This window comes from Amphiprion ocellaris, chromosome 20 (genome assembly GCF_022539595.1).
Source record: "Amphiprion ocellaris isolate individual 3 ecotype Okinawa chromosome 20, ASM2253959v1, whole genome shotgun sequence".
Classification (NCBI taxonomy): domain Eukaryota; kingdom Metazoa; phylum Chordata; class Actinopteri; family Pomacentridae; genus Amphiprion; species Amphiprion ocellaris.
The window spans coordinates 6,110,227-6,136,841 of record NC_072785.1 but is presented as its reverse complement, the minus strand read 5'-3'; the positions used below and the strand labels follow the sequence as shown (position 1 = coordinate 6,136,841).

At 40.5% G+C, this 26,615-nt stretch overlaps 2 protein-coding genes and 1 non-coding gene across 3 annotated transcripts; 2 read left to right on the top strand and 1 right to left on the bottom strand.

The window, feature by feature from the left end:
- Positions 1-5,359: 5,359 nt before the first annotated feature.
- Positions 5,360-9,433, top strand: LOC111565001 (uncharacterized). The gene is made up of 2 exons (XM_023264923.3): positions 5,360-5,998; positions 8,870-9,433. The coding sequence occupies exons 1-2, from the start codon at positions 5,386-5,388 to the stop codon at positions 9,085-9,087; spliced, it is 831 nt and encodes a 276-aa protein (XP_023120691.3). The 5' UTR covers positions 5,360-5,385; the 3' UTR covers positions 9,088-9,433.
- A 372-nt stretch (positions 9,434-9,805) lies between these two features.
- Positions 9,806-16,139, top strand: LOC111565012 (nucleic acid dioxygenase ALKBH1-like). Its single transcript, XM_055006108.1, is given in 6 exon segments — positions 9,806-10,119; positions 10,865-12,823; positions 13,169-13,331; positions 13,776-13,863; positions 14,371-14,564; positions 14,760-16,139. Coding segments are annotated over 5 exon segments (1,035 nt in total). The 5' UTR covers positions 9,806-10,119; positions 10,865-12,684; the 3' UTR covers positions 15,211-16,139.
- Positions 16,140-17,267: 1,128 nt separating this feature from the next.
- LOC111565020 (U4 spliceosomal RNA) lies at positions 17,268-17,408 on the bottom strand. The gene has a single exon (XR_002745840.1). It is a non-coding gene; the product is annotated as a U4 spliceosomal RNA (small nuclear RNA).
- Between the last annotated feature and the right edge of the window lie 9,207 nt (positions 17,409-26,615).

Below are 26,615 nucleotides of genomic sequence, written 5' to 3'. Positions count from 1 at the left end.
TAGGACCTACTCGGCGCGGCACGGCTCCGCTCGTCTTTGTTTAGCCGCGATTCCACAAGCATCTACTCGGCACGGTACGGCTCGTCTCATCTTTGTTAGCGAGCGTTTCCATACGGACTAATTTTCAGCACCTTCTCGGCTGAGGTTCCCAGCGAGCTGAGATGAGCCGATAATGTGGCGTTTACATAGTGCAGGCCACTGATTGGACAGGGAGTGACGACACAGAGCAACTTCAGCACGAAAACAAAATCCTGCGTTAAAAAATGACTGTAAACAGCGACGGTGTGCATTGCTCTTCACGAAACTCTCTGTTCTTCATAATTTTAATGTGACAGCCAGACCTGTACCGTGGGTGAATGAAGAGGTCGAGACTTTGTCTTTGGTGGTGGACCAAAGAATACAGAGAGAGCTGGACGGAGAAAGTTTATCAGGAGGTCTCTGAGCGGATGGCCGCTCACATATACAGTAGACTGTATATAAAGAGGACAGAAGCAGTGTAGGGAGAAGCTGAAAAAGCTCAAAAGTGACTATCGGTCCACCCAGGACCACAACGGCCGGCGTGGGTCAACCAGGAGGTGTTGGAAGAGGTTTCATGGAAGCTATTTACTGGCACCGCACCGGCGAGCAACAGGAGGGAGACTCAGCCGCTGCATTGTTGGAGACGTTCGAGAACGGTGAGTGTTTTGTGACTTCAAGAAACTTATACATCATTTATTCCATTGGTGGCAAGCTTCTTTTAAGCAAACAAGTATTTTTAGAAAGTAACGTCGTTGTCTCCTGGAGCAGACAATAAGATAGCTAGTTAGCCATCGGCGCTAACTCCGTGCTCTGCTTGTATTTCGTGCTGCTGTTTCTAACGTTTAGCTCTCAGAAGCTAATACTTCAGTCAGCATGCCGTGTTTTTCTTGTACTTAGAGTGAGTGTTTATTTCTGTTCAAGAATCCCTTTCCACATGCGAAGCCTACTCCACCTCCGTCGCGGAGCCCCCGGCTGCCCTGTCTCCTCTCCACCACCAGCAGCAGCTCCTCTCCAGCACCAGCTTCGACACCGACCCTGTCAACAGCACCGTCTTATCACCGGTAAGACACGGTAAACAGAGAGCATGGTTGATTTTCGCATTATTATTATTACTACAGGTGTAAATGCCTGCAAGCATGATCAGAACAGTGAGACCAACGACCAAGAATTCAGGCAGGTGTAAATGCAAACTGTGCAGCAGCCAGCTCAGGAACGCCTGATGAAAGCTACATGTAGCTGCAGTGACACATAAACAGAACACATGCAGCTGCATTTATTTTCCATTGACTTAACAAGTAAGTCACTCTAATTAATTTACGTTCTGGTGCAGTGTAGTATTGCAACCATTCTTCTTATAGTCACTAGGTAGCTGTGAAACTGAATGAAAATATACATAAAAATGAGAAAACACAGCTCTTCTTAGCAACTCCAAAATGTGCACAGGATGAAATGAAGTTCACACCACGTCGTTTTTGTTTGTGGTGGAGGAGTTACTGCTTGTGCTTTGGTTAAAGCGAAGAGTGCCAGAAGTTTATTAAAGTATCAAAGACATGATCATGATTGAAAATGGATGGACGGGTGGCTAAACACATCACATCATAGCTGTGGAGTCCTTCCAGCTCCTGGGGACTACAATCTCTCAGGACCTCCTGAAAAAGGCTCAGCAGAGGATGTATTTCCTACAACAGCTGAGGAGACATGGCCTGCCACATGAGCTGTTGATCCAGTTCTACACTGCAGTCATCCGATCTGTCCTGTGCACCTCTGGATCAACCACACAGCAGGACAGAAACAGACTACAGCCCATAGTACGGACTGCAGAAAACATCATCAGAGACCCCACTCACCCTGGACATTTGGACTACAGAGCCCTGTACACAAAAATCACCACTACTGTGTTTATAGCAATTACCATTTTGCTAATGTGTTCATACATTCCAGTCTAGCTGTACATTTCTGTTTATATTGTGTTCTATTTTACTACTATTTCTTTTTCCTCCCTGTTCCTCTTTCTATAGTTTATTTTTTATTATTCTCTTCCATATTCCTAGGATGACACCAACAGCCGAAACCAAATTCCGTGTATATTGTGTACTTACTTGGCCATTAAAGCTGACTCTGATCACTTTTCTGTCTTTGGTCTAGGCAAGAGGAAAGGGGGCCACAGAAAACTGGACCTTCCTAGCGTACTTGTGGAGATGCAGGCTGAGGAGGAGTGGAGTCATGCCCAGCATGATGAGAACATCTGGTTGCTCCTCAGCGAGGCAAGAGAGAATGAAGCGGCCTTGCAGCGGGAGGAGATGGCCCAGAATACTGCCTTCAACCAGTCATTCCTGGGTGTGCTGGGGTAGCTGGGTAGGCAGTGGGCAGCCGGCGAGTGTGAGCGAGTCCACCTCCCATAGACTTGAGATTTACAAGTGCTGGTCATATAATTAGAATATCATGAAAAAGCTTGTCTTTTGGACAACTGTCAGGTCAGCAGTCTTCCCCATGATTGTGTAGCCTACAGAACTAGGCTGAGAGACCATATAAAGGCCTTTGCAGGTGTTTTGAGTTAATTAGCTGATTAGAGGTGTCTTCAATATTGAACCTTTCCACAATATTCTAATTTTCAGAGATACCAAATAAAGTTTTGTTTTATTGAGTATCCAAACCAACGTAGAGGTGAATAGCGCCACCCAGTGTATCGGAATGTGTTCACAAGCTCTGCATCAATCCATTATCTGGAATAGATTTGCCTTGACTTGATGTGCAGGGTAACCAATCAGATGTTAGGATCCGCCCACCGACTTTGACGGGCGAGGTTGACAGATAAAATAAATTCATGATCCACTGCAACACAAGGACCATGAAATAATTAATTAAATAGTGGAATAATAAAATATGTTTTTTACTTAAAATGAATTGGTATTTTAATGAATTAATGACATATTTAATAACACATTTATGTATTTAATTCCAATTTTAATTAATTAATGACATATTTAATTCCAATTTTAATTAATTAATTAATGAAATATTTAATTCCAATTTTAATTAATTAATGAAATATTTAATTCCAATTTTAATTAATTAATTAATGAAATATTTAATTCCAATTTTAATTAATTAATGACATATTTAATTAATTATTTAATGATGTATTCATTCATTTAATTTTGGCACTTTTAGTCCTCCATAAAGACCTGCCCATTTCACCAAACCAACACATATTGCACTTTGTTATATACTTTGTCTTATGTATATAGATAATCATAAGACTAAAAGCTTGAAAGCATTTAGTTCATCAGACTCTTAGTGTGAAAACATTGTGCAGCATTTGTAATTAAACAGAGGAAATTCCATGAAAATTACGAAGGGCTTCCCACCTGACCCTCCTCATTGTCAACAGAAATTTGGCTGTCGAAAAAAATAACAGCCAATGGAAGGCAATTGATCAATTACTTCAGAGTTATTTTTTTGTTGTTTGATTGATAAAAATCCATTTACATAAGATAAATAGAAGAAATGTTTTAGTCCTCTCATTATTTCATCTAATTTCCCTGTCACTGGTTTGTTATGATATTAACAGCCAGTTTGTCAGATTCCTGATCAGAAAACAACTTAGCCTGTAATTCAATGTATGTCATATGTCATGTGTTTTTCTGGTCTTCAGATACTTGACTTAAAATGGCTCACTTGATCACTTCAGGAATGGGTAGATAAGATAATCATTAACAAATGTATTTTTTCATCATAATGGGACAAAAATAACTGAAATGATTAACAGCTATACATTAACAGTAGTTTAAACTTAAACACATACACATAAAAATCAAAGAATCTCTCCTGGATTTATTAGTAGGATGGACCAGTGTGAATTTAGTGGTTGCTAGACTTTAAATGCAGCCAAATGAGGCTCCCTCCGTCACCTCTCTATCAACAAGTATGAGAACCTACAACACCAGCTTCTTCTGTGTAAAAATGCAACAGGCTCTTTCTAGTGTCAGTGTTTTGTTTGTCTGTTCTGGGCTACTGTAGGAAATTGTCCGACTCACCAGATATAGACTGTTGCTCTAAACCTGATTTTAAGGTGGTCGTGAGTGTTTTTAGTCACGTCACTAATGATGATTAGCACGAAGATCTCAGTGGAACTTGTTGTTTAGGCTGTGTGCAGCTCTGCAAGAAGGTCAACAGGGAGAGTGCCAGAGATCATCGTGCTCCATTATCAATATATGGTCAGCTCTTTATGTTTCAGGAGGGAACACGTTTGTTTATGCAACCAAAACTTATCAGGGAGAAAGAAACTAGTATCACCAAGCTGTCATTTTAGTTACATGCAAGCAGCTGACAAATGATGACAATACAAAAATGCCAAACATACAATAACGACAGCTCTTCAAATGTCCACTTGAGGCTCCAAAAGTGTGTCAAACTCCACAGACCTCCACAAAATGTCCATTTTCACAGCAGAAATAAACAAGTTCCTGATAGAAAATAGAGTTTTAGTTTCTATAGCTGATTAAATCATTCGTGCCCACTGCAGATGGTGATTTTTTTCTAAATTGTATTGATGGTGAAAATGATGTATAGTTAACGGCGGGGCTGCTTTGAATGACAGGTTGCTGCTGTCATAGACTCTGACTGTTCTTTAACTACTGACTTGTCACTTGCCATTCTGTAAGAGAAAAGATTCTGTCAAAAACAAGAAAATCTATGCACAGCTGTGGAGCCATTAGTGACTCAACTGTGACCAACGGTCATGCAATAAAAATTCTGAGAGTTTTCAGCCGAACTGCAGGCTGAAACCTTCACCTAAACACCCTGATGAAGGGTTCTGGTGAAATCAGGCTACTGTTACATGTGTGGTATCATTTGCTTTGCTCAGTTGCTCTTAATTAATAGTGTGTCATGTTTGTGTCTGTAGGTCTGGTAGCACCAATGATTTGGATAAACGCCGCATGGCATTTGGAAAGAACTTACTCCCCCCACAGAAGCCCAAGTTGTTCCTGCAGCTGTTGTGGGAGACTGTGGACTTGACACTGAAGATTGTTGAAGTTTTTGCAATTATCTCATTGGGCTTGTCCTTCTACAAACCACCAGAGGACAACAATGAAGGTCAGTGGTCTCACACTGCAGATGCTACAAATTACAACTTTTTTAAAAAGCTGATCCCAGTATTTTTAGAGTCTGTAAAAATCTTTACAGTTATAATCCTACCAAATATCTGCTATAGCTCATAGCCCGTGAAGCTGAAACTGAAAAGTTGCTTTTACAGCAGGACAAGAATCCAGAGCAGACCTCTAAGTCATCACAAACTACTTCAAGAAACACAAGCTGAAGCTGTTAAAAATCACAATCTGCTGACCTGTAGATCACTAAGCCAAGATGGCGCCGGGGGAAGGCGCCGTCGCAAGAGCTCTCCTGTGCGCAGTCTATTTTATGTTTGTATTCGTTTTTGAAACGCTTGCCACTGTAAGATATGATCGTGAGACACTTCTGAAGATCCGGGATGAAGGTTGTGGACTACCACATGTTATTCCCGAACTGAAGTGTGCTGATTTTGTTGCGTGCCCTACTCGGGGCAAGAGAAGCCATGAGTTGAGCCACGGAGATCGGGAGCAGAGCGAGGGAACTGGGCGGAGGCATCGTCACACACGCCGCTCACCTGAGCCTCAGAGCGCTGACGCTACAGGTTGCCTGCGGCGGAAGCGCAGACACCGAGGAAAGCGGGGAGGGCTGCTCGTGAAGCTACGCAGCCGCCCGTCGAGGATTCCGCTGCCATCCATCTACCTGGCAAACGTCCAGTCATTGTCCAACAAGACGGACGACCTGTTGTGCCGCATCCACACCCAGCGCGAGGTCCGGGAAAGCTCCGTGTTCTGCCTGACCGAGACATGGCTTCATTGCAACGTGCCGGACTCTACTTTCCAGCCACCGGGATTCTCCGTTCACCGCTCGGACAGAGTGAAAGAGCGCACCGGGAAATCGAAGGGAGGAGGTGTGTGCCTTCTTATTAACGAAAACTGGTGCACGGATTGTGTCATCGTTAACAAAACATGTAACGCTAACCTGGAACGCCTGGCTGTGAAGTGCCGCCTCTTTTATCTCCCCCGGGAGTTCTCTGGAATGCTTTTGTGTGCTGTTTACATACATCCACGGGCGGACTCTTCTGCTGCTCTTACTGACTTAAGTGACATCTTACACAAATTTGAGAACTCCCATGCTAATGCTGCGGTTATAGTAGCTGGTGATTTTAACATGCAATCTTAAAACTGTTATTCCCAACTACTATCAAGTTGGCAAGATATTCACAGATTCGGACTTCCGGCATCAATAACTCATGAGATATACGTTATAAAAACATAAACAATGCCTCTTTCCCATCGTTGTAAGCTAGACAATGTGCTACAAGGCCAGTTTTATCAAAAGTCGCTGTCTTTCCAGCTGCAGAAATAACACTGATGTCTATGCGCAGCCGGCTGTGCGACGAGTGAACAGGGACCGTCTGCAAATAGCAAAACTGCTGCAACAGCGAAGAGAGGCACTACACAAATCTTCAATTACTGGAGGAGGAATTTTTATTATTTTAGTATTATTTTATTAGTCATAAAATTCAATAACGTCACTCTTATGCACTGTAGTGTCATCAAAATCACTGGAGCCTTCAATTGTCTCCTGCTGGTCATACTACAACTCTTGGTTTGATACTATATACAAAATCTGAATTTTAAGGAATTTTTATTATTTTAGTATTATTTTATTAGTCATAAAATTCAATAACTTCACTCTTGTTTACTGTAGTGTCATCAAAATCACTGGAGCCATCAGTTGGCTCCTGATTGTCATACTACAACCCTTGGTTTGATCTTAAATTTAAAAATCTGAATTTTAAGGAATTTTTTCTTATTTTCTTATTATTTTATTAGTAATAGAATTCAATAACTTCACTCTTATGTACTGCAGAAAGATTACACTCTGTCTAACTATCAGTTGGATCCTGTTGATCATACTACAACTCTTGCTTATAAAATATATTATTATAATAATAAAAAATTATTCATAAAAATTATTTACCAACCAAGGGTTGTAGTATGACCAACAGGAGGCAGCTGATGGCTCCAGTCATTTTGGTGACACTGCAGTACATAAGAGTGAAGCTATTGAATTTTATGACTAATAAAATAATAAAAAATTCCTTAAAATTCAGATTTTGTATTTAGTGTCAAACCAAGGGTTGTAGTATGACCAGCAGGAGACAATTGATGGCTGCAGTAAAATTGGTGACACTACAGTGAATAAAAGTTAAGTAACAATTAGGGCTGGGCTTTAACACGTTAATTGCGATTAATTAAATGCCGCGAAAATAACGCGTTAAAAATAATAACGCGATTTTTTTTGCACCCTCCTCAGTTCCCTCATTTCTGGCACACCGGTAACTCTGATGAACACTCCAGCTCAGTAGGTGGCGGTAATGAACCTAAAGTCTGTCTGTAGCCATGAAAAAGAAGCACAGGAAGTACTGAGTGAAGTCAGGCACTGGTGAGCAGTGAAGGAAGACCAGATTGAGCTTGTTGGGCAGAAATTTTCCTTTTAAAAATCTTCCCGATGGCAGCTTGGATAAAAGCCTGGTTGTGTGCCAATTGTACAAAAGAGAGTTTTCTGATCACTGCGTCACTTCAAGCCGACGGTATCACCTCAATGTAAAACATGTTGCCGTTAGCACCAGAGCTAACGTTAGCTACGAGTCATGCTAACGGCTAACGGTGTAGCCATCCAATAATAGACCACTTTTCTAGACAGTGCTTGAGTTTACAGAAAGTCTTAAAATGTTGAATAAAATCGCTATAATTGCACTTAGATTTGCAGTAATCTGTGAATGTAGCAGACAGATGAAAAATGCAGATAAATAGAAATGAAACATTTTTGTGGTTTAAATTTTTACTCTGTCGAGGCTCTGCCTCCTTGGAGGAGGAATAACCTAAACAACAAAAATATCTCTTTTAATAACTTAATTATAAAATTTTTGTTTATAAAAAAATTACATAAATAAAAATTGATATTCCTATAAAAAGAACCATCAAAATTACACCATTTATCAGACCCAGAAAAGATGAAAACAGAATGAATCTCTGGATTTTCAACTTTCTGAAGCTCCTTGAACTACTTATGCTGATTTTATGGGCCATACAGTGGAAAAAACAACTAAATTCAGGCTTTAAGTCATCAAAATCACTTTTTTCTACATGTCCCATTTTACTTTTTTAAAATAAATTTTAAATTATAAACACATATGTCTATTCATTGATTCAGCTGTCAACCACAATTTTATTTGAATTGAAAAACTTCACTTACTGTGTCAAATATTGCTATTTGACAAAACTGCAATTAATTGCGAGTAATTAATTACATGGCCTGTAATTAATTAGATTACATTTTTTAATCACGTCCCACCACTAGTAATAATATTTGTTTAGTGTCTCTCTTCGCTGTTGCAGCGGTTTTGCTATTTGCAGACGGTCCCTGTTCACTCGTTGCACAGCCAGCTGCACATAGACATCAGTGTTATTTCTGCAGCTGGAAAAACAGCGACTTTTGATAAAACTGGCCTTGTAGCACATTGTCTAGCTTACAACGATGGGAAAGAGGCATTGTTTATGATTTTACAACGTATATCTCATGAGTTATTGATGTCGAAAGTCCGAATCTGTGAATATCTTGCCAGATTTACCTAACTGTTTAGCAGGTTGAAAATGGTTCAATATCAAAAGAATAATTTGCTCATATCACGTCGACACATGTTTGATTTGTGAAAGTGTAGAAGCAAAAAAGAATAAAACTAAACTGCTGATGTCTACTCCTCGTCCTGCAGGACTCTCCCTTAAAGGCGGTACAGATGCTGTGGATAAACTTCATCATGGACCCTCTGGCCGCTCTGGCTCTTGCCACCAACCAGCCGACGGAGTCTCTGCTCAAACAAAAATCTTGCGGACGCAACAAAACCCTCATCTCCAGGACCATGATGAAGAACATTCTGGGCCACGCCGTGTACCAGCTTGTCGCTATTTTTATCCTGGTCTTTGCTGGTGAGCTTAGGGGAATCCTCCATCCAAGTTTAGAGACATCTGTGTAATTATAGAAGATCTTAGATTCACTTTGTGGTTCTTTTCTTTCATTACTTCTCAGGTGAGAAATTGTTTAGTATTGACTGTGGCCGCAATGCTCCCCTGGACTCCCGGCATCAGTGCATTACACTATTGTGTTTAATGCATTCATTATGATCCCTATCTATGATACCTACACTGTAACAAATTGCTGTAAAAATACAGCATATTTTGTACAGTAATATACCGTTCTTTGTAAATACAGCTGAATACTGTAAATTCACGTGTTTTTCAAGAACAAAATATTAACAGCAAGCTACCGTACAATCTTACAGCAGATTACAGTATTTTTCTGGTTTGGGTTGATTTGAGTGTGACTGTTGCTGCAGTCGGGCTGCACAGTGGCGTAGTGGTTAGCACTTTCGCCTTGCAGCAAGAAGGTCCCTGGTTCGCGTCCCGGCTTTCCCCGGATCTTTCTGCATGGAGTTTGCATGTTCTCCCTGTGCATGCGTGGGTTCTCTCCGGGTACTCCGGCTTCCTCCCAAAAATATGCTGAGGTTAATTGATTATTCTAAATTGCCCGTAGGTGTGAATGTGTGAGTGCTTGTTTGTCTGTATATGTAGCCCTGCGACAGACTGGCGACCTGTCTTGGGTGTCCCCTGCCTTCGCCCGAGTCAGCTGGGATAGGCTCCAGCCCCCCCCCCCCCCCCCCCCCCCCCACCCCCCCCGCGACCCTAGTGAGGATTAAGCGGTGTATAGATAATGGATGGATGGATGGATGTTGCTGCAGTCCGACCGTTGCTCTTCTCGGCAAATCTTCCTGCACATCACCACATTTAGCAAACAGCCAACACAAAGAAGTGACGAAATAGGTTTAAGATAGTATTTATCAGTGATTCTACTCATTACTGAGGGAAGATGTGGAGAAAAGGAAGAACTGAGGACGACGATTTTCGGCCCTCAGACCTGCAGGGACCATCTGTAGCTGATCCATCCTGCTCCGGTTCACTTAACAAGGTAACTGTGATTATTAAACAGTCAGCCTTACTTTTAATTCTGTCAGTCTATTTATGTTTTATTCTTTGACAGTAACATAAACATAGCCAGTTAGTTACTGCTTGGTGTTAGCCACGAGTCGCTAGCATGAATGCTAATGTTTCCCACACTGTTAGCTAGCAGCTAGCATGAATGCTAACGTTTCCCACACTGTTAGCTAGCAGCTAGCATGAATGCTAACGTTTCCCACACTGTTAGCTAGCAGCTAGCTAGCTAGCATCCTCCCCTTTGGCTGCAGAGTGGACAAAACTTTGGGTCTTTCTTTTAAACCAGACCAGGAAAATGAATTTCTAAGCAACCAGATCCAACTAGGTTAGCTGTCTCTGTCTTTCGTTTAATTTTCCATCAAATATCCAATGTGATGCTCCACTGATCTGTTATCAGATCTCCACATGTACTTGTCTGCATTCCACCATTTGGGTAATTTCAAGTTTTAAAAAGGTTTGTAGGATGTGCCCTGTTGCTTTTCTCTCCACTTAGGAAAGGTAAACTTGCTTGTTATGCAAACGGCTGCAAAAATTAGATTTAAATGTGTACTGAACTAAACAGCTGTTATAAGTGGAAGCCTCTGTTTTGCTTAATTTTAGTTTCCTGTTTTTTTTTTTGTTTGTTTGTTTTTTGATGAATGTGACAGAGTTCCATATTGAGTTTAAGGGATCTTTGCCTACTACACCTAATATACTCTTTCTTTGTCATTTCATTGTAGGCGCTTCCTTGGTATCAACCCTGAGAGGGGAACAAAGGGCAGCCAGGAGAAGGTGATGTTCCAGAGGTCAGGAAGCTGCTCCAGAAAAAGGCATCTACTGTAAATCCCCATGTAGTCACCTTTATAAAAAGACAGATGGACTCTGAGTGGGACTTCATGTAAACCCACAACACCTCTCCACACAGAACCTCACTTTCACAAAGGAAAAGCCCCATCTGCAACCAGATGTTCATGTTGTCATTCTAAGGTAACAAGTCTCAGCATTGTGTTTGGTTCAGTATAAAATACTTCCGTCCTGGTGTCTCAGTTTTGAAGTTCCAGGTTTGTTCCATGACTTGGTGTTTATTGAACATGATCAAGAGTCATGAAAGACTGATTCTGAAGGCAGCGTACCTGAAATGTGATGTGCAATTTTTAAACAGATTGTTGACAACCTGTTAAATAAAAAATAAAATAACAGTGCGCTGCTGGCAACTTTAGCTGCCAGCTTTTTACTGTAAATTTACAGGGAAATTTCTTAGTGTACTTTTATTGCATTATTTATTGAGTGAGGCATGACCTCCTAGAAGAACCGAAGGTTCTTCTTTTCTGACACTAAACCTTCCTCGTCTCCTTTGTCTTGCTCTTATCTGTGTAAAAAAAAGATAAATTTTTGCTGCATGAGTCTTGTAATCAGAATTTGCTCAGAGTGCAGTAACATGCTGCCCGTGGGCCAAAAGCGGTCCTCCAGAGTGTCCAATCCGGCCCTCAAAGTGTAAAAATTCCAGAGAAGACATTAACTACAGATTGTAAATTAGTAAAACTATAAATTTAAAATAATTTCTAGACCATGACAAGTTGTTTTGATCATAAGTAAAATACTAGATTGTTCATTGTTCTTCTGTCATTTGGTGTCTAATTTTGTAATATTTTGTCTTGTTTTTGTTATTTTTTGTCTTTTTCTGTCAGATTTTTGTTGTTTGTCTCATGTTTTTGTCGTTTGGTTTCTCATTTTTGTCGTTCTGTGTTCCCTCTTTGTCTCGCTTGTGTTTTATGTCTTTTTTTAGCGTTTTGCTCCTTTTTTGTCATTTTTTGTCTTGTTTATGTCCATTTTTTTTGTCACTTTGTAACTTTTTTCTAAGTTTTTGTTTTGTTCCATGTTGTTTGTCCTATTTTTTGTCGTTTTGTGTCTGATTTTTGTAATATTTTATCTTGTTTTTGTAGTTTTTTTGTATTTGTTTTGTCTGACTTGTCGTTTTGATCATAAATTAAAATTCCAGATAGAAATATTCAGTGACTGAAGTCATCTTGTCAGCCAATATTTTAGTTAATCCACAGGCATTTATGGTTGCACATAGAAATGTAATGTTTCATCCATCAGAAATCATCCAATGACTGAGCAGCCTTGGTGGAGTACTGCTCTGTGAGTGCTTTTCTTGTTTTTTATTGTGTTAGTCCTGGCCAGGATTACATCAAACATGTTGGACAGCATCAAACCTGAACAAATGTTTCCCTGATCCCTGAACAGTTCCTAGATTACAGCTGCAGCTCTGCTCCCACTGGTTTTTAGTTGTTCACAGATCTTCATGTGTTCTTTCCCATCTTTCTGAATTCTCCCAACCACATTTTTTAATTCATTTGTCGATTCCTCTCCAAACGGAGCTGTGATGCAGATAGACACCAAAACTGAGAAAGTTGTGGTGTTTAGAGTCGATCACAGGTGTCCTCACTTATGTTGTACACTGTAAAATCTGCATTTTTTCATTAATGACTTGTTTATTACCAGCAAGGGACTGACTGCTCGGACAAGCGGTGCGTGTTCCAGCCACTCGGTAGAACTAATGATTGATTTTTGTGTGTCCATGTGGAAGATCGTTCCTGCTGATTTAGACTCTGCAGCCGTGAGCGACGTCGAGGCTGCCAGGGCTGGATTATGACCTGTCAGAGACTGGAGAGCCTTCAGCCTGCAGGGCTACCCAGGTAAACATGTCACTGATGGAGAGACTAATACATATTGTCAGTCCAAAATCTGAATCAGTGTTTACTTCAAGAAAGAACTGGACATGGAGTAAAATACGGATGGACGAAAATGAAATAAAGTGTGTCAGAAAGATGTTGTTCCACCAGGATCCTCAGAAACTCTACTAGATGGATAAACACCATCAACCATGACTTCCTTTAATTTGTCACTAAACTCTAAGTCCCAGCATCTGTATTTATTATGGTCTGTCATTGTACATAGTGAGGCTACATAAACAACAATACATTTGAACTTTTTCTCTTTCTGTTTCTATGTCTTGGTGCTGTTGTGGATTCATCTTTCAGGGTTCATCTTCATCTCTAACCTGTTCCTGTCGGGGTCCCAATCCTACTGGGTGAGACAATGTCTGAAGACCTACCCTCAGAAAACAAACATCTGTAATCTAGACATGCACATGTCTCCTTCAGACACCAAGGACTTCTGGGGAAAGAGTGTACATGCTCTCAGGTAAAACTTTATTTCTTTAGAACAAGAAAACTCCAAAACCTCAGCATCTTACAGCGTTTTACTAAACATGAACAGTTTGATTGTTTAGTGTTCAAAAAAGAGCCACAAATTCTTATTTAGTAGCTAATTCCATTACTAACCAGTGGATGGTGCTGCATTAAAAGGGAAGTCCATCTATCAGGTTGCCTTAGTTTCACGTTAGATTTAGTTTCTATGTCTGAGATAGTTTGTTATACAAACAAAAACTGAAGAAATCAGAAACAACACTGCATGTTATTTTGTATCACCGTGTCCCATCTATTGAAGCAAAAACAGTCTGCAGATGTCATAGTGTTGTAAAAATGCAGTGTTCTTTACTGCATCACTTTAGACTGGATAACAGTGTGCTGCTACCCACTACTTGTCTCTATAAGTGTGTATGTTTGCATTTGATCCCCTCCAAAGTTCTCCCACTGGAAAGAAAGAACCAAAGACTCTCCTGGAGAGGCTGCGTTGGGTCACTCTGGGATATCACTACAACTGGGATATGAAGGTAAGAAACACGGTTTATCAACATCTTCTATCATCTTTTATCACAAAAGTCAAATCATCTCTTCCTTCTCAAATGATTTCAGAATTATGATAGGATGCAAAATCCTCTCTGGCCTGAGAGAAAAGAGGGAAATAGACTGTAATAGAAAAAACAGACACTAAGTTCTACAGTTTATTACAATCTTTAAAGGTCATTCTTATCCTGTGCAGCACTGCTGCCTGCTGTAAGTTTAGTCTTTGATTCTTCATACACTGTTTGTGTATCAACACTCCAGTAGTTAAAGCTACTAATAAAAGGGTTTCTGACTAATTGTTTCATGTTGAAAGATTTGGTCAAACATTTAACTGTTGCTGGACCTCTAGTTGTCTGTGAACGAACTGGTAAAAACATCTTGAAAGAGAATTGTGTTAGTTTCATTTCCACAGCCTGATAAAACATACAGAATGTGGTCTCCTTGTTTAGCTGCTGTACTGGCCCCTATGTTACCTTTCATTGCTCCGCTCACAGACTTACTCTGCCAACAGCTACACTCCTTTCCCAGCTGACCTCCACTTGCTGTCCCTCCAAGTAACGGCTGCCTGTGGCTTCCCAGGGTTCAACTCAGAGGCTGGAATTCTAAACTACTACCGACCGGATTCTTCTCTGGGGATCCATGTGCATGAATCTGAGCTGGATCACACTCGACCTCTGCTGTCCTTCAGGTGAGAGGAGAGAATAGTCTTAAAGCAAAGCTGGCTTTAGGAAGACATTTTTCTCCACATCTTAGCTTTTAGAATTTGTTTAAATATGTCATCAAGTCAGACTGTTGTTAAATGGAAAATAAAAGCATCCATTGCCTGGTTAACTAGAGAACACTGTAATCCCCTCACAGGGTACTTTGTCGTCTTTTCTGCTAGTTTTGGACAGTCGGCCATCTTCCTCCTGGGAGGCACCTGCAGACAGGATCCCCCTACTGCCATGTACATGCACAGTGGGGACATGATGCTGATGTCGGGACAAAGCCGCCTTCTTTACCACGCCGTCCCACGCATCCTCCCAGCCCCTCAGGGTCACACTACTTTAGAGATGGAAGGCTGCAGCCTGACCTCGTCCCTACAGGGGGATGCTGTGGTGGAGCTGGTGTCTGAGGAGGACTGGGCGCTATGCTCCAGGTACATCCACAACTCCAGGGTGAATGTGACTGTCAGACAGGTGCTGGGGCCTGGGCAGAACTTTCCAGAAACACCCTCTCCTCTCCAAAGGACTGATACGGGCCAGACAGACGGACCTCATGACGGAGCAGCAGACCGAGATAATGAAAAGAGGAAAAGAAGCAGCAATGGCTCTGTTGATCCTGTAGAGACATGAAACAAGCTGGTGTGGCTCTTACCTGGAGATGTGATGCTGCAGGGGACATTTAGCAGAGTCTTTCATAGCAGAGATGTTCTAGTGTGTAAGTTCTGCTAAGACCATAAACCCTAAATGTGTCAAATATCTTTGAGGAAAGCAGTGAAACCAAATCCTTAGCACTCAGGATGGCAGTGTTGAAGCTGATGTAGAATATTTTGTGGACATCCCAAAATTACCAAAGCCAATATGTTCCTTAAATGACTGACTCAAATTTGAGGGGAAAAAAGAAAAGATGGAAGAAATGTTTTGTTTAAGAATTCAGCCTTAAATGTGATTTTGGCTTCAATAGCTGTAGAAAGATGAGGGTGTTTGACTGAAGTACAGATCAGTGTATTTACGTCTAGAAGCTGCAGTGACTCTTAACTGTTGTTGTGAACTCTTGAACTTTGAAGCGGAAATGAAAACGTCTTTCAGCCTAAAATGGACACAATGACTCTGTTTATTCAGGTTTTGGACAGTGGTTCTAAACATACAGACACTGAAATGCTGACTGATGAGTGTGACTTCAAAATAAAAAGAGAATGTTTTTATTGCAAGAAATAAAGATGAAATGAAGGTTAAATAATATGTAGAATACCAGAAATGATTTAGTGCCTCACTTCATCTCTCACCTGATATTTTGTTGAACTTTTATTTGTTTCATGTATTTTTTGTCTCGTAGGCCACAAGTCACATTAACAAAATACAAACTTGAAAGTGCTCAAGAAGCCAGAGCTTCACTACAAAACAAGATTAATCTGTCAGCACCATGGTAACTGATGCAGAACTAACCTGGTCCGGTGGAGGTTTTGTTCACCGTAACGGATTTAAAGCTGCTATAAAAAGAAGAAAATTGTTTTCTGCTAATTATTTATGAGCGATACTAAATAAAATGTTTTATCTGTAAACCTGTTGAACTGTGTGTTACTGAAATCACTGAATGAAGCTGGGCAGTTCTAGTATCGCACACTGTATGCATCACATTTCCATGGAAACCCAACGTGTATTTAGTTAGTGATGCAGAAATCACATAAATGTATTTGTATGTTTGGTCCTGATTTCCTGTCAGGTTTGTTTACACTGCTGGTAGTGCAGCTGAGAGAACACATTAGAAAATGGATTATTCTGTTCAGGAAAACAAATATGTTAACACATAATTATCAGGTGTACATCACCATCCCTGTCATTAACCACTATTATAACAACACTGACTGAAGTAAGAGACCATTTTGTACTAAAGAAGAGTCTAGTAATGTGTTAAATGTCCTCTTTTATCTTAACGCACACAGTCTGAAGCAGAAAATCTGAACTGACTAAGTGTTGATAACCACCTTTAGGATTCCTGTTAACTCTGACTGGGCCTTCAGGCTTTGTTGAGCCGATTTACACAAAGAAAGATATGTGAAACAGGCCTCGGTTGGTATGAAAGAGGGGTGAAGGAGGTCATCTCTGTCAAAATGGAACAACCTTCAGTCCACAGTGAGAGGATCACAACACGTTACCGACCATGCTCACATAACAGCCAGGAGTGATGCAAAGTTAATCAAGTGGTCTCACTAAGACTGAGGTCTATTTTCACTCAAGACGAGAGGATAAGAAACGTTTAGAATCAGACATTTGCACCAAAACATAACTACAACACACATAAGGCCAGGCAATGAGGACAACTACATTAGTCATGAAAAGATCTGAAACCACCAAGAAGAGCAAACAGATCCAGCACAGATGTGATGCCCTTTCTAAACTGTCCTTTGTTGTAAAGTGACTAGTAAGTTAAATTGAATTGTGGTAATGAATCTGGTTCTTTTAGATAATTTCTTTCAATCATGCTAGATTTTAATCATAGAGTGGCTTGCCAAATTGTTCATACCTCTTGAACTTTTCCACATGTTGTCATGTCACAGGAACAAACTTGTAAAATTATATTTATTTGAGATTTTATGTGACAGACCAACAGAAATTATGCAATAATTGTCAAGTGAAAGGAACAGACACTATCAGAACATTGCTCAGTTACTTTAATACAAAGAGTAAAGTCTCCTCAGAGACTTACAAAAATTGCCATAGCTGACTATGTTTCAAGTCATCAAGGCGGGGTATTGGGTGAAGTTTTCAACCAGCAATAATCACGTCTCAGTAAGACTTCACAGACTATGAAATTGCCTCTGCGAAAGGATGCTGAAAAAACACACAAGCTTGGTGTGGACTAGAGCCAACACTCTCAACACACATGGTGCACTGATCAACCTTTGGTGGATGTACAGTATTTACATGACAATGACTTGGTGATGGTTCATGTAATTGGTCTGTTGACTTCAACTCCGCCTTTTCAGTGCAATTGTCAGTCACACTGGATGAAGAATTCCTAGATCATTTCCAAAAATTATGTTCTGACAATATAGTTTCTACTTTACAATGGTTGGGTTCATTTCATGGAGGTTATTACTGTGTGGACTGGAGTGTTGATTATATAAAAAAAAATGCCATTGCTGACTATCTTTCCAGGCATTAAGGTAGGGTACTGGGTGAAGTTTTCAGCCAACAAAACTTCACAGTTTATGAATTTGTCTCTGTGAAATCATGCTGATAAAACACACAATTTTAGAGAGGACTTGATCAAACACTCACCACACAAGTGATGTATTGATGAAACCTTGTTGGATGTCCTGTACTTTCAGGCCAATGACTTGGTGATGGTTCATGTAACTGATCTGTTGCTTTGAACCACATACTTTCAATTTGATGGTATGCTCAACTGGATGAAGAAGTCCTTGATTATTTCAGTCATCTCTTCTCCAACCCTTCTAGTCCTGAAATACAATGGTTATGTTTCTAAAATCCAAGATTCTATTGTGTCAATGCTGAGTTGATTGTATTTAAAATTCCACCAAAGTGAAGAGCGGATTGTACAAAATATATTAAACCAAAAATGAAACAAAACAAAGGCACTCAGGTCTGACAGAATAATTTATAAAAAAAAATGGAAAAACCTTGTCTGAGATCACAACAACCCACACTAATTGTGTAGCTGATGCATGGTGTGCTATGGAAACTTCTGACTTTAAGGATGTGCAAGTCAGCTCATTAACAGTATGTATTGTTTCCCACATGCCCATTTGTTGTCTATACACAGCTCCGCCAGCTATCCAGGGTGAATCATCCCAACATTGTTAAACTGTATGGCTCCTGTGACAATCCAGTGAGTATGCAACACTCAACACTTACTCAACTTACTCACTCACTCCTTCATTGTACAATCCTGCTGTGAGGCAATAATACAAACCAGTTATGTGATGGTTCAAATTTGGTCAAAAAATGTCCATGTTTTTTCTTTTCCGAAAAAAATCTGTGACCAATGTTGTACATGTATGCACAGAAAAAAATCTGGCACATATGATATCGTGAGGCATGAACTTTTATAAATGAATTGACCCCAGTAGCAATACGAAAACAATACCACAGCAAGAACATCAAACATCAGGAAAAGTAGTGGAGTAATAAATACCAGAACTGGGAACTTAAAATTTATTGTATTGTTTTATTAGTTAGAAAAAAAAGAAACAATATATTGACTAGGTCATTGCAAGGCAGCAGAGAATGTGAAAAGAAACCAGGAAACAACAGGAGGGAATCATTGTACCATGTTCATATATTTTAATACCAAACTAGGCCTAGAGGAAGTCTTACTTGAGGGTGTGATCCTTAGGAGAAAATTAGCTAAAATTATCAAGACAAATTACACAGTGATCATTGCTGTAAATTGCCTCGACAAATTGTGATGGTGAAAAAAAAGTTGACAGCGCGGTTAAAGATGGGCTTTGTAATGCACTTGGGATTGTCCTGATTGATGCTTTATACATAAAGCATCAGTCAGTGCACAAAATCTGGTTTGTGCACAATCCATGGACTGTCAGTGTCGTAGTTTCTCTTCGACCTCAAGGATGTGCAAATGTTGAAGAAAACGTCCATTGACACTGTTACGTTTTTGATATAATTTATTACATAAATAAGACAGCATCTGAACAGGCACCATGGTCTGCCTGTGGAGAGTTTCCCCACCCAATATGAATCTCCCATTTGAACAAAGGAATCAGGTTACTTTTATAGGTTTAGTGATGTAGGAGGTCACTACATCTGGTCTCTGTTAGAAGTCAAAGTACAGGATACCTCCTCCAATCAAGGCCCTAGGCTCTGTGGGTCTCAAAGACCCCCACTAGTCGAGCTCCTAGGCTCTGTTCCATACCATATAAAGAAGCAGGGAGCATCATCAACAAACCCCCCATAAAATCTACAGCTCCTAAAGAGCTGCATCCATCAAGCTCCTGGAGTGGGAGCCCCTATCTAAACACTGCATTGGGTTTCTGGAACAGAATAACACATTCCATTGTGATGACTCACACATCCCATGTTCCATTTGATAAGCAACAAATATCAGATCAGATACTTCATTTCCCCCCTTCGAGACATTAGTCTCGCTAATTATCGTAATATTGAGTACATAAGAGTCACGCTCAGAATGTTTCTGACATTTTCTTCTTGTCCATGCTAATCATGGCACAAGCTCAACAACATAGTAAATTTATTGAGTGTGAGAGCGAAAAACCTGCCTGGCAGCTATCTTTCCAAAATTATCCATCAACCAATCAAGACAGGAAAATTCTTCCACGGTCCCTCTGCCTAGGCGACCACATATGGTACTCCAAGCCAATCAGAAGGTGTTCAAACAATTATGTGAAATAAAAAGAAGTAAATACATTTGGGAATCACAGAAATAAAACTCAAAAACTGTCCAAAGTCAGGCTGGTCAACCCATCGCACCCTTCAGTGGACCTCCTCCTGCCTAACATCACTGTCCCTAAGCAATCGAAAAAAAGAAAACACCTGAGATCCCAATATACTCACCTCCTAGGAGAAAACATCCAAGTAAATGAAACCCCTTATCATAAACAGCTCACAGCAATCATATAGTTATAGAAACCCCCAAAATTAAACATACTAGCATTATCAGTAATTCAAATATCCCCCTACCTAGGAAAGTGTAAGCAAGAGTAAACATCTCGTAATGAAACAGATTATACATGATGATGGAACAACATCCAATCCTGTAAGCATACATGAAAACACACATCAATACATCAAACTGTCGCTCCTCAGCAGCTTCTGATGTCGTAGTATGCTCTCACTGCAGTCCTCATTCAGGATTCTCCTTCCTTTCTCATTGTCCATTTCATTGTCCACATGTGAACATCTAAGTCCACTCGGCTGCAGGAATCTCTGCACCGCAGCCACTCTCTCTCCTTGGTGTTCTGGGAAGAAACAAATCATCCACCAGTATCTTACAGCCAACAACATCATACAACATCATGCCTTGTAATTCACTTTGTTACCAGATTATCATCAGATTATCATCAGACATCGTACAATCCCCCCTTTGATCAAACTGAATCCCCTTTGGAGTTTGGACGTCTCTATTTTAAGTGACACCCCAACATAATAATGAAGACTACAGTGAAGTCAGATATGCAAAATGTAAATTACTCAGCTCACTCGGATGACACTCACCACCTAATTCAAACCCCTGCGTTGTCAGACATCAACAGAGCAGGATATCAACATACCATTAATTTCCTCTGTCTTCTTCTTCTTTTTTATTTTTAGCAAACACCTTGACATAACGAATGTTAAATAACTCCCAAATGCAGTTCAATACTTAATTATGTAGGACTAATTTTTACCTGTTTTACCTCCTTATGGCCCCACTTAACAAAAACCCCACACCAAATTTCACAACCAACTTAACAAAAACTTAGCAACAGACTGAGTATCCAAGTCATCATCCAATATTTATTGCGAATATGAGAACTATGTAATTTCTCCACACTTAGTGGAATACTGAAAAATCTACTAAAAAATCAGGCACTATATTCTCAAATCATCTATCACACAATAAGAATCCTCTGGCTGTTCCACTGGATGTAGATGTATGTTGCTCTCAGGATTCAGACTCATTTCTATAACAACTACTCACTACAAGCCTCTCTTCTAGTCTCCACCAGCTGCATCTGATGTAGTTTCCTAAGCATCTCCTCGTCCTGTTGTTTCTGGTCACGCTCCTTCTTCCTGTGTAGCTCCACCAGATGAGCCACATGATCAGTGTAGGCAGCTCTCGTCATGCTTCCAAGAGAAACCACTTCTGCCAATCTACTCCTCACTGGTAGGGGCAGCCCCCTCTGTGTTTCACCTCACAGAATCGACTTCTCAATCTGGCTCACATCTTGGTCGTTACCTGTGACATTTCTCCACGTCTGATGAGCCCCCCACACATAGGCCCTCGGATTCTCCTCTGGACCCAGTGGCTCAATCAAAATATTATCAGGATGTATATTCGTTGGGAACGTATCTCTCAACGCTCTCCACATCCTACCTCTGCTTGCTGCCTTTCTTCTGGCCTGCTTTATGGGTGGACACCAGCACCTGCTTCGTCCCTAATTGCATCCGGATTGAGAGTTCCCTCTACTGGCCAAGGTCGGTCGATATCAGGCCATCGCTTGCTCCACTTCTCTGACATCTTCTGCAAAACCTTCAACATGCAGATTGCTCTTTTGGACTACATCAACCGGCGTAATCGCTCTCCTAACTTCACGGTCCATCTTTGACATCGTGCACTCAACAGCATTTAAGCCAAATCAAGCTCTCTACAAATGTTCAACAATCCTCTAAATCAGTAATAATCTACTAATCAATTAAATGGTCAGATGGTCAGTCTGTTGTCAAGCTTCCTTCCCAATAACTGAAACATCCCCTGTATGTATACACAGATGTGCTTCATTAACCCCAAACCAAAAAACTATCTGTGTCACTGCTGTAAAAGAAACACCATGGTCCTATATGTGAAAACCAGCTAAATATGTGTCCCCAATATCAGACATAAATTTATGTGTGTACATAAGTAAAACAACATCAAAAACAGTTTGTGGATAAAATCACACTAGCCTTGATGACATCGGACACCGGAGCCAAACATGTTGTCATCCACAAAGTGTCAGCTCATGTGGAGCACCATCAGCTGTCCACTCATCTGTCCTCTGGGAGATCAGAATTCAGATGCATTCCATCTCCTCAGTCTTCTCCACAATTCTCACACATCACAGTCGATCATTGGAAAAACAAAGAAAACAAAGGGTTAATGTCATATGATCACCATCAATCTTACACATCACCCAAAAAACAACTCACTGCAATTTGCACTCATCTCTGTCAACATTTAGGTCATTTAATTGTCCCCCAACTAATAAATTCCCTCAAGAGTCTCTGCTTCTCCTCAGACTCAGCAAAGGCTCCCATATATTCATCAGATGTATACACATCCACTATAAGGCTCAGATATATTATCAATTCACAATAGTCCTCTTATACAGTAAGGCTCATAAGGATTCAGCAAATTCATAAATGTCCCCCCTGCAGAAGGGATCATGGGTATTTAACACTGAGAAGGCCACAACCTCTCTATATAAATCTATTGAATAAGAAGTCTATTCTCTCTCTCTATATGTATATATCAGAACTTGCTTCACTACTCACACAAATGCTGGATTGTTCAGAGCTTGGGAGCAGATCTAATTCTCACGTGAGCAGGGTGAGACCATAAAAATAAAATTTGTAGATGGATCCGGTTCTGGTTCATGTGGGAGTAGGCATCACGTATGAGAAGCTCTAAACAAACCTGCATGTAACTTTTAAAAATTGACCTCAATACCTCAAAACTGAAGTAATTTACCGAATTTTGTGTCTTAAATGAATGCAAAAACCTGTATTGACTTCCTATACACAAAAACAACCATCCTGACGACGCGAAGCATGAATGCTAAGAAGCTAATGGATATGGCCTCTTCCAATGGACACTCTCCCAAAGATGAAGGAATAACTATGAACAACTCATGGAAGAACTGGCCAAACTGAACAATGGGTTCATTTAAAAGACGACATTTCCACCCTCATTCAGGAACACATCGGACAGCAACAGACTTCAGTAAATGCCCGTGGACGGCTTTGGGACCAGTTTGACCAAAACTGAAACCCTAGCAGGGGATAACTTTGACAAGATATCTGCAGCAAAAAGTGGTTATTAATTCTCTGCAAACACAGAATACTACACTTGGATAAGGATCGCATTGAAGATTTAGAAAACCGCTCACGCAGAGCCAACTTGAGGATTGTAAATGTCCCACAAGATACTGAATGGGGAGAGGATATGGTAACTTCTGGGTGGAACATGCTGATGGAGATCACAGACAATAATCTGTTAAAGTCTGCCCCGGTTCTGGAGAGAGTGCACAGAGTGGATGTCATGGACAGTGGTTGACCGCCCTGTACAATCCCACACTGCATGCAATGTGGGATTGTACTGCTTGCACAGCTGCTCTGAGTGAGGACTGTTGTATGGGACTGAATGCACCCTGAGTGACTTTCGAGCCTTTTTCTGGACTGAATGACTGAGCTGTCTGCCTTCTCCAGTGAGACCTCCAAGTGAGATCACTTGGGTTCACAAAATTCCCACTCACCGTAACAGTGGGTAAAAAACCTGGAAAAAAAGAATAAGATAGGATGTACTTTATTCATCCCAGAGGAAATTATTGAATCACCCCTGCAGCCGCTTGTGGTGTGCTTCAACTGATTCCAAGAAAGAGAAGAAGTGCTACAATGGGCTAGACAGCATCAAGTGACATATCAAAGTACTACATAGAGAATATACACAGACTACAGCGGCAGTCTATCTAGGAGACGTGCAGAATTCAACGACATCAAGCAAGTTCTGTATGCAGAAGGGATAACATTTCAGCTACTTTCTCTTGCCACCCTGTGAGTCTCGTTCGACAGGGATGCCTTCAAATGTAACTCATCAGAGGAGGCAAAGGTATTCTATAATTGACGAGTGACTGCTCAAAATAAATAAAATGCGTCATAGTTTGCTTGGACTGCGGCGCCAGCCCACGCGGCTCAGCTGACTGTACAGCTAGACACCAGCTTTTGGCCAACAACTTCCCACGAACTTGTAACGCATGGTCTGACTATGGGAATGCACTAATTTTGAGGTAAATATGTATTGTTTTTAGTTTAGTAGGTTATAAGAACCCATTGTCAAACTTTGGGTGCCCTATTTGTTAACTTGCTTAGTGTCATTTCTGTCACCTTTACTAATATTTACCAAATTTGCATAGTAAAGGTGATGACTACCTGCTAGCTGTGTTCACAATCATTAAGTTATTATGTTCTTGTCTCTTTGAAAGACCTCATGCTCAATGTGACTAATCTTGACTGAGGATTTTGGTTATTTGTGCACTGAGGCTAATGTAATCTGAAAAACTTTTTTTTACTCTTATTTTCTTTCCTCTTAAGTAGCTCTGTTAAATGGTCAAGGTCCCTCATAAATTGAATTTTATGGTAGGGTTTAGCAGAGGATGTACTGCAGGGTTTCTACAGAAATCAGCCCGTCCAATTCCATGCTTTTTAATGCCATTTTAATGCTATACTGTAAAAATTTTAATGCCATGACCGTGAACTCAAGAAGAATTACACAGGTTTGTTTTTTTGTTAAAAAAAACAAAAACAAAAAGGTTTTTATAATGAAAATTCCAACTGCAAATATCTCATCTTAAACATCAGAACTTATAGAACTGTGAGAGCACTTGTATAAAACTGACAACTAATTCCCCTAGAAGGCATGTGCCTTAGCTCATTGGTTTTTGTTTCCATTTCTGACTCAATGTTTTTCAGTTCATTGCATTTGGCCCTGTATCTTTTCCTTAAAGTGTTCGACTTTGCGATCATTTGAGCCATGAGTGTGCTGGATTTGTTTTCAACCTGCTCAGCCCACCGCACACCGCTGTGAACACCTCCTTTTTCTTCTACAGGTCTTCCAGTTCATCTCTCAAAGCTTTTCTCTTAAGTCTACGCATGGCACCCTCTCTCTTCTGTCTCTCTTCTTCAAGTTAGATCCTGTATCTTGTCCTGGATGAGACTACAGAAGTCAATAGTTCCTTTGTAAGGGGCAGTTTAAGAACACCCCCACAAGCTCTTGTGTGGTCACAGACTAGTCTCTGGGCCTCAACAGTTTCTTCTTTTCTGTTGCACGTCTCTACTTCCCTGTTCACAGAGAAGTCTCTCTCTACTGTAGCTTGCCCATGAGATAGGAGCAGGAGATGCTGAAGGAAAGTCTGGAGCTCAGGATAAGACTGGTTGAGAGTGTCATGAAGAAAAGCATCAAGTCATTGCTCCATGGGTTTGAAAGAGAGGAACTCCTCACTTTTGCCATGCAGAGAGAGAGAAAGCTGTCAAACTGTAGCACAACAGTGTCACCTGCAACAGGCAAACACAAAAAACAGTCATTAAATCTTATCAGCTTAAATGAATGGTTTTAAGCTTTTGTATAATTTATGTTTCTGCATCAGACTTCAGACTACATCAGAACCCAACTTACTTAAAGTTCATGCATAAAAAGGTGTGCAAAACCTTTATTTTGAAGCTATCCCTGTAACACTCCTAACACAGAAATCCCTCCGCTTAACTGCTTGTTCTGCAGAAATCTTTGCACTAGAGACTTCATCTTTCCCTTGCACCATTCTGGGTCTGTGCTCATGATGGAGGGGTCCAAACATGCAATCTGCCTGACAGTGGGGTATTTCAAAGAGCTCTTTTCTTGCACTTTCTTAAAAATTCTGGAGAGGCACTTCATGCAGTCCTTTCTAAATTCGAGGGCCGTGAGGTTACCTATTCTGTTACTTGATTTGGTCTGAAGAGCCTCCCAAGGAGGAACAGCACACATCAAGTAAGTAATACATAGGGAATGAATGCAGCATATTTTATGCTTTTTAAGTAAACATTAAACAGTAACAGTAACAATTCATCACCTTCAGGACAGACTCCGCACCCAAGCCAATGTCGGCATTGCTTGACCCAGTTCCTCTGGTCATCAGGGTCAAGTTTGGTCAGCTGAAAGGGAGTGATGTCTTGGAGCAGCTCCTTTTTGATGAAATGTCTCACTAGACTCTATAAAATGAAAAACAACAAAAAAAATTCTAGGATAGCCGCTTAAAAAGATAAAACAAAAAATAAGAAATATAATTTTTAATTGAAGCACAGATTATTACCATCATCAGTTCTGTCAAGTCTCTGCACAGAAATGGCAAGACTGGCTCATCAGTCTGGTAGTTTGTCAAGAATGGACAAAAAGTTCTGGAGATTGCCATGAAAAACTGAAGTTTGGCTGAAATCAGGGCATCTGCAGTTGCTGCTTGAATGGTATCAAAAGAGGAGGTTCCAGGGTTTGGTAGCTCTTTTTTATGGACTGCCTCCACATATGCTTCTAACTCTGGCCATACCTCAAT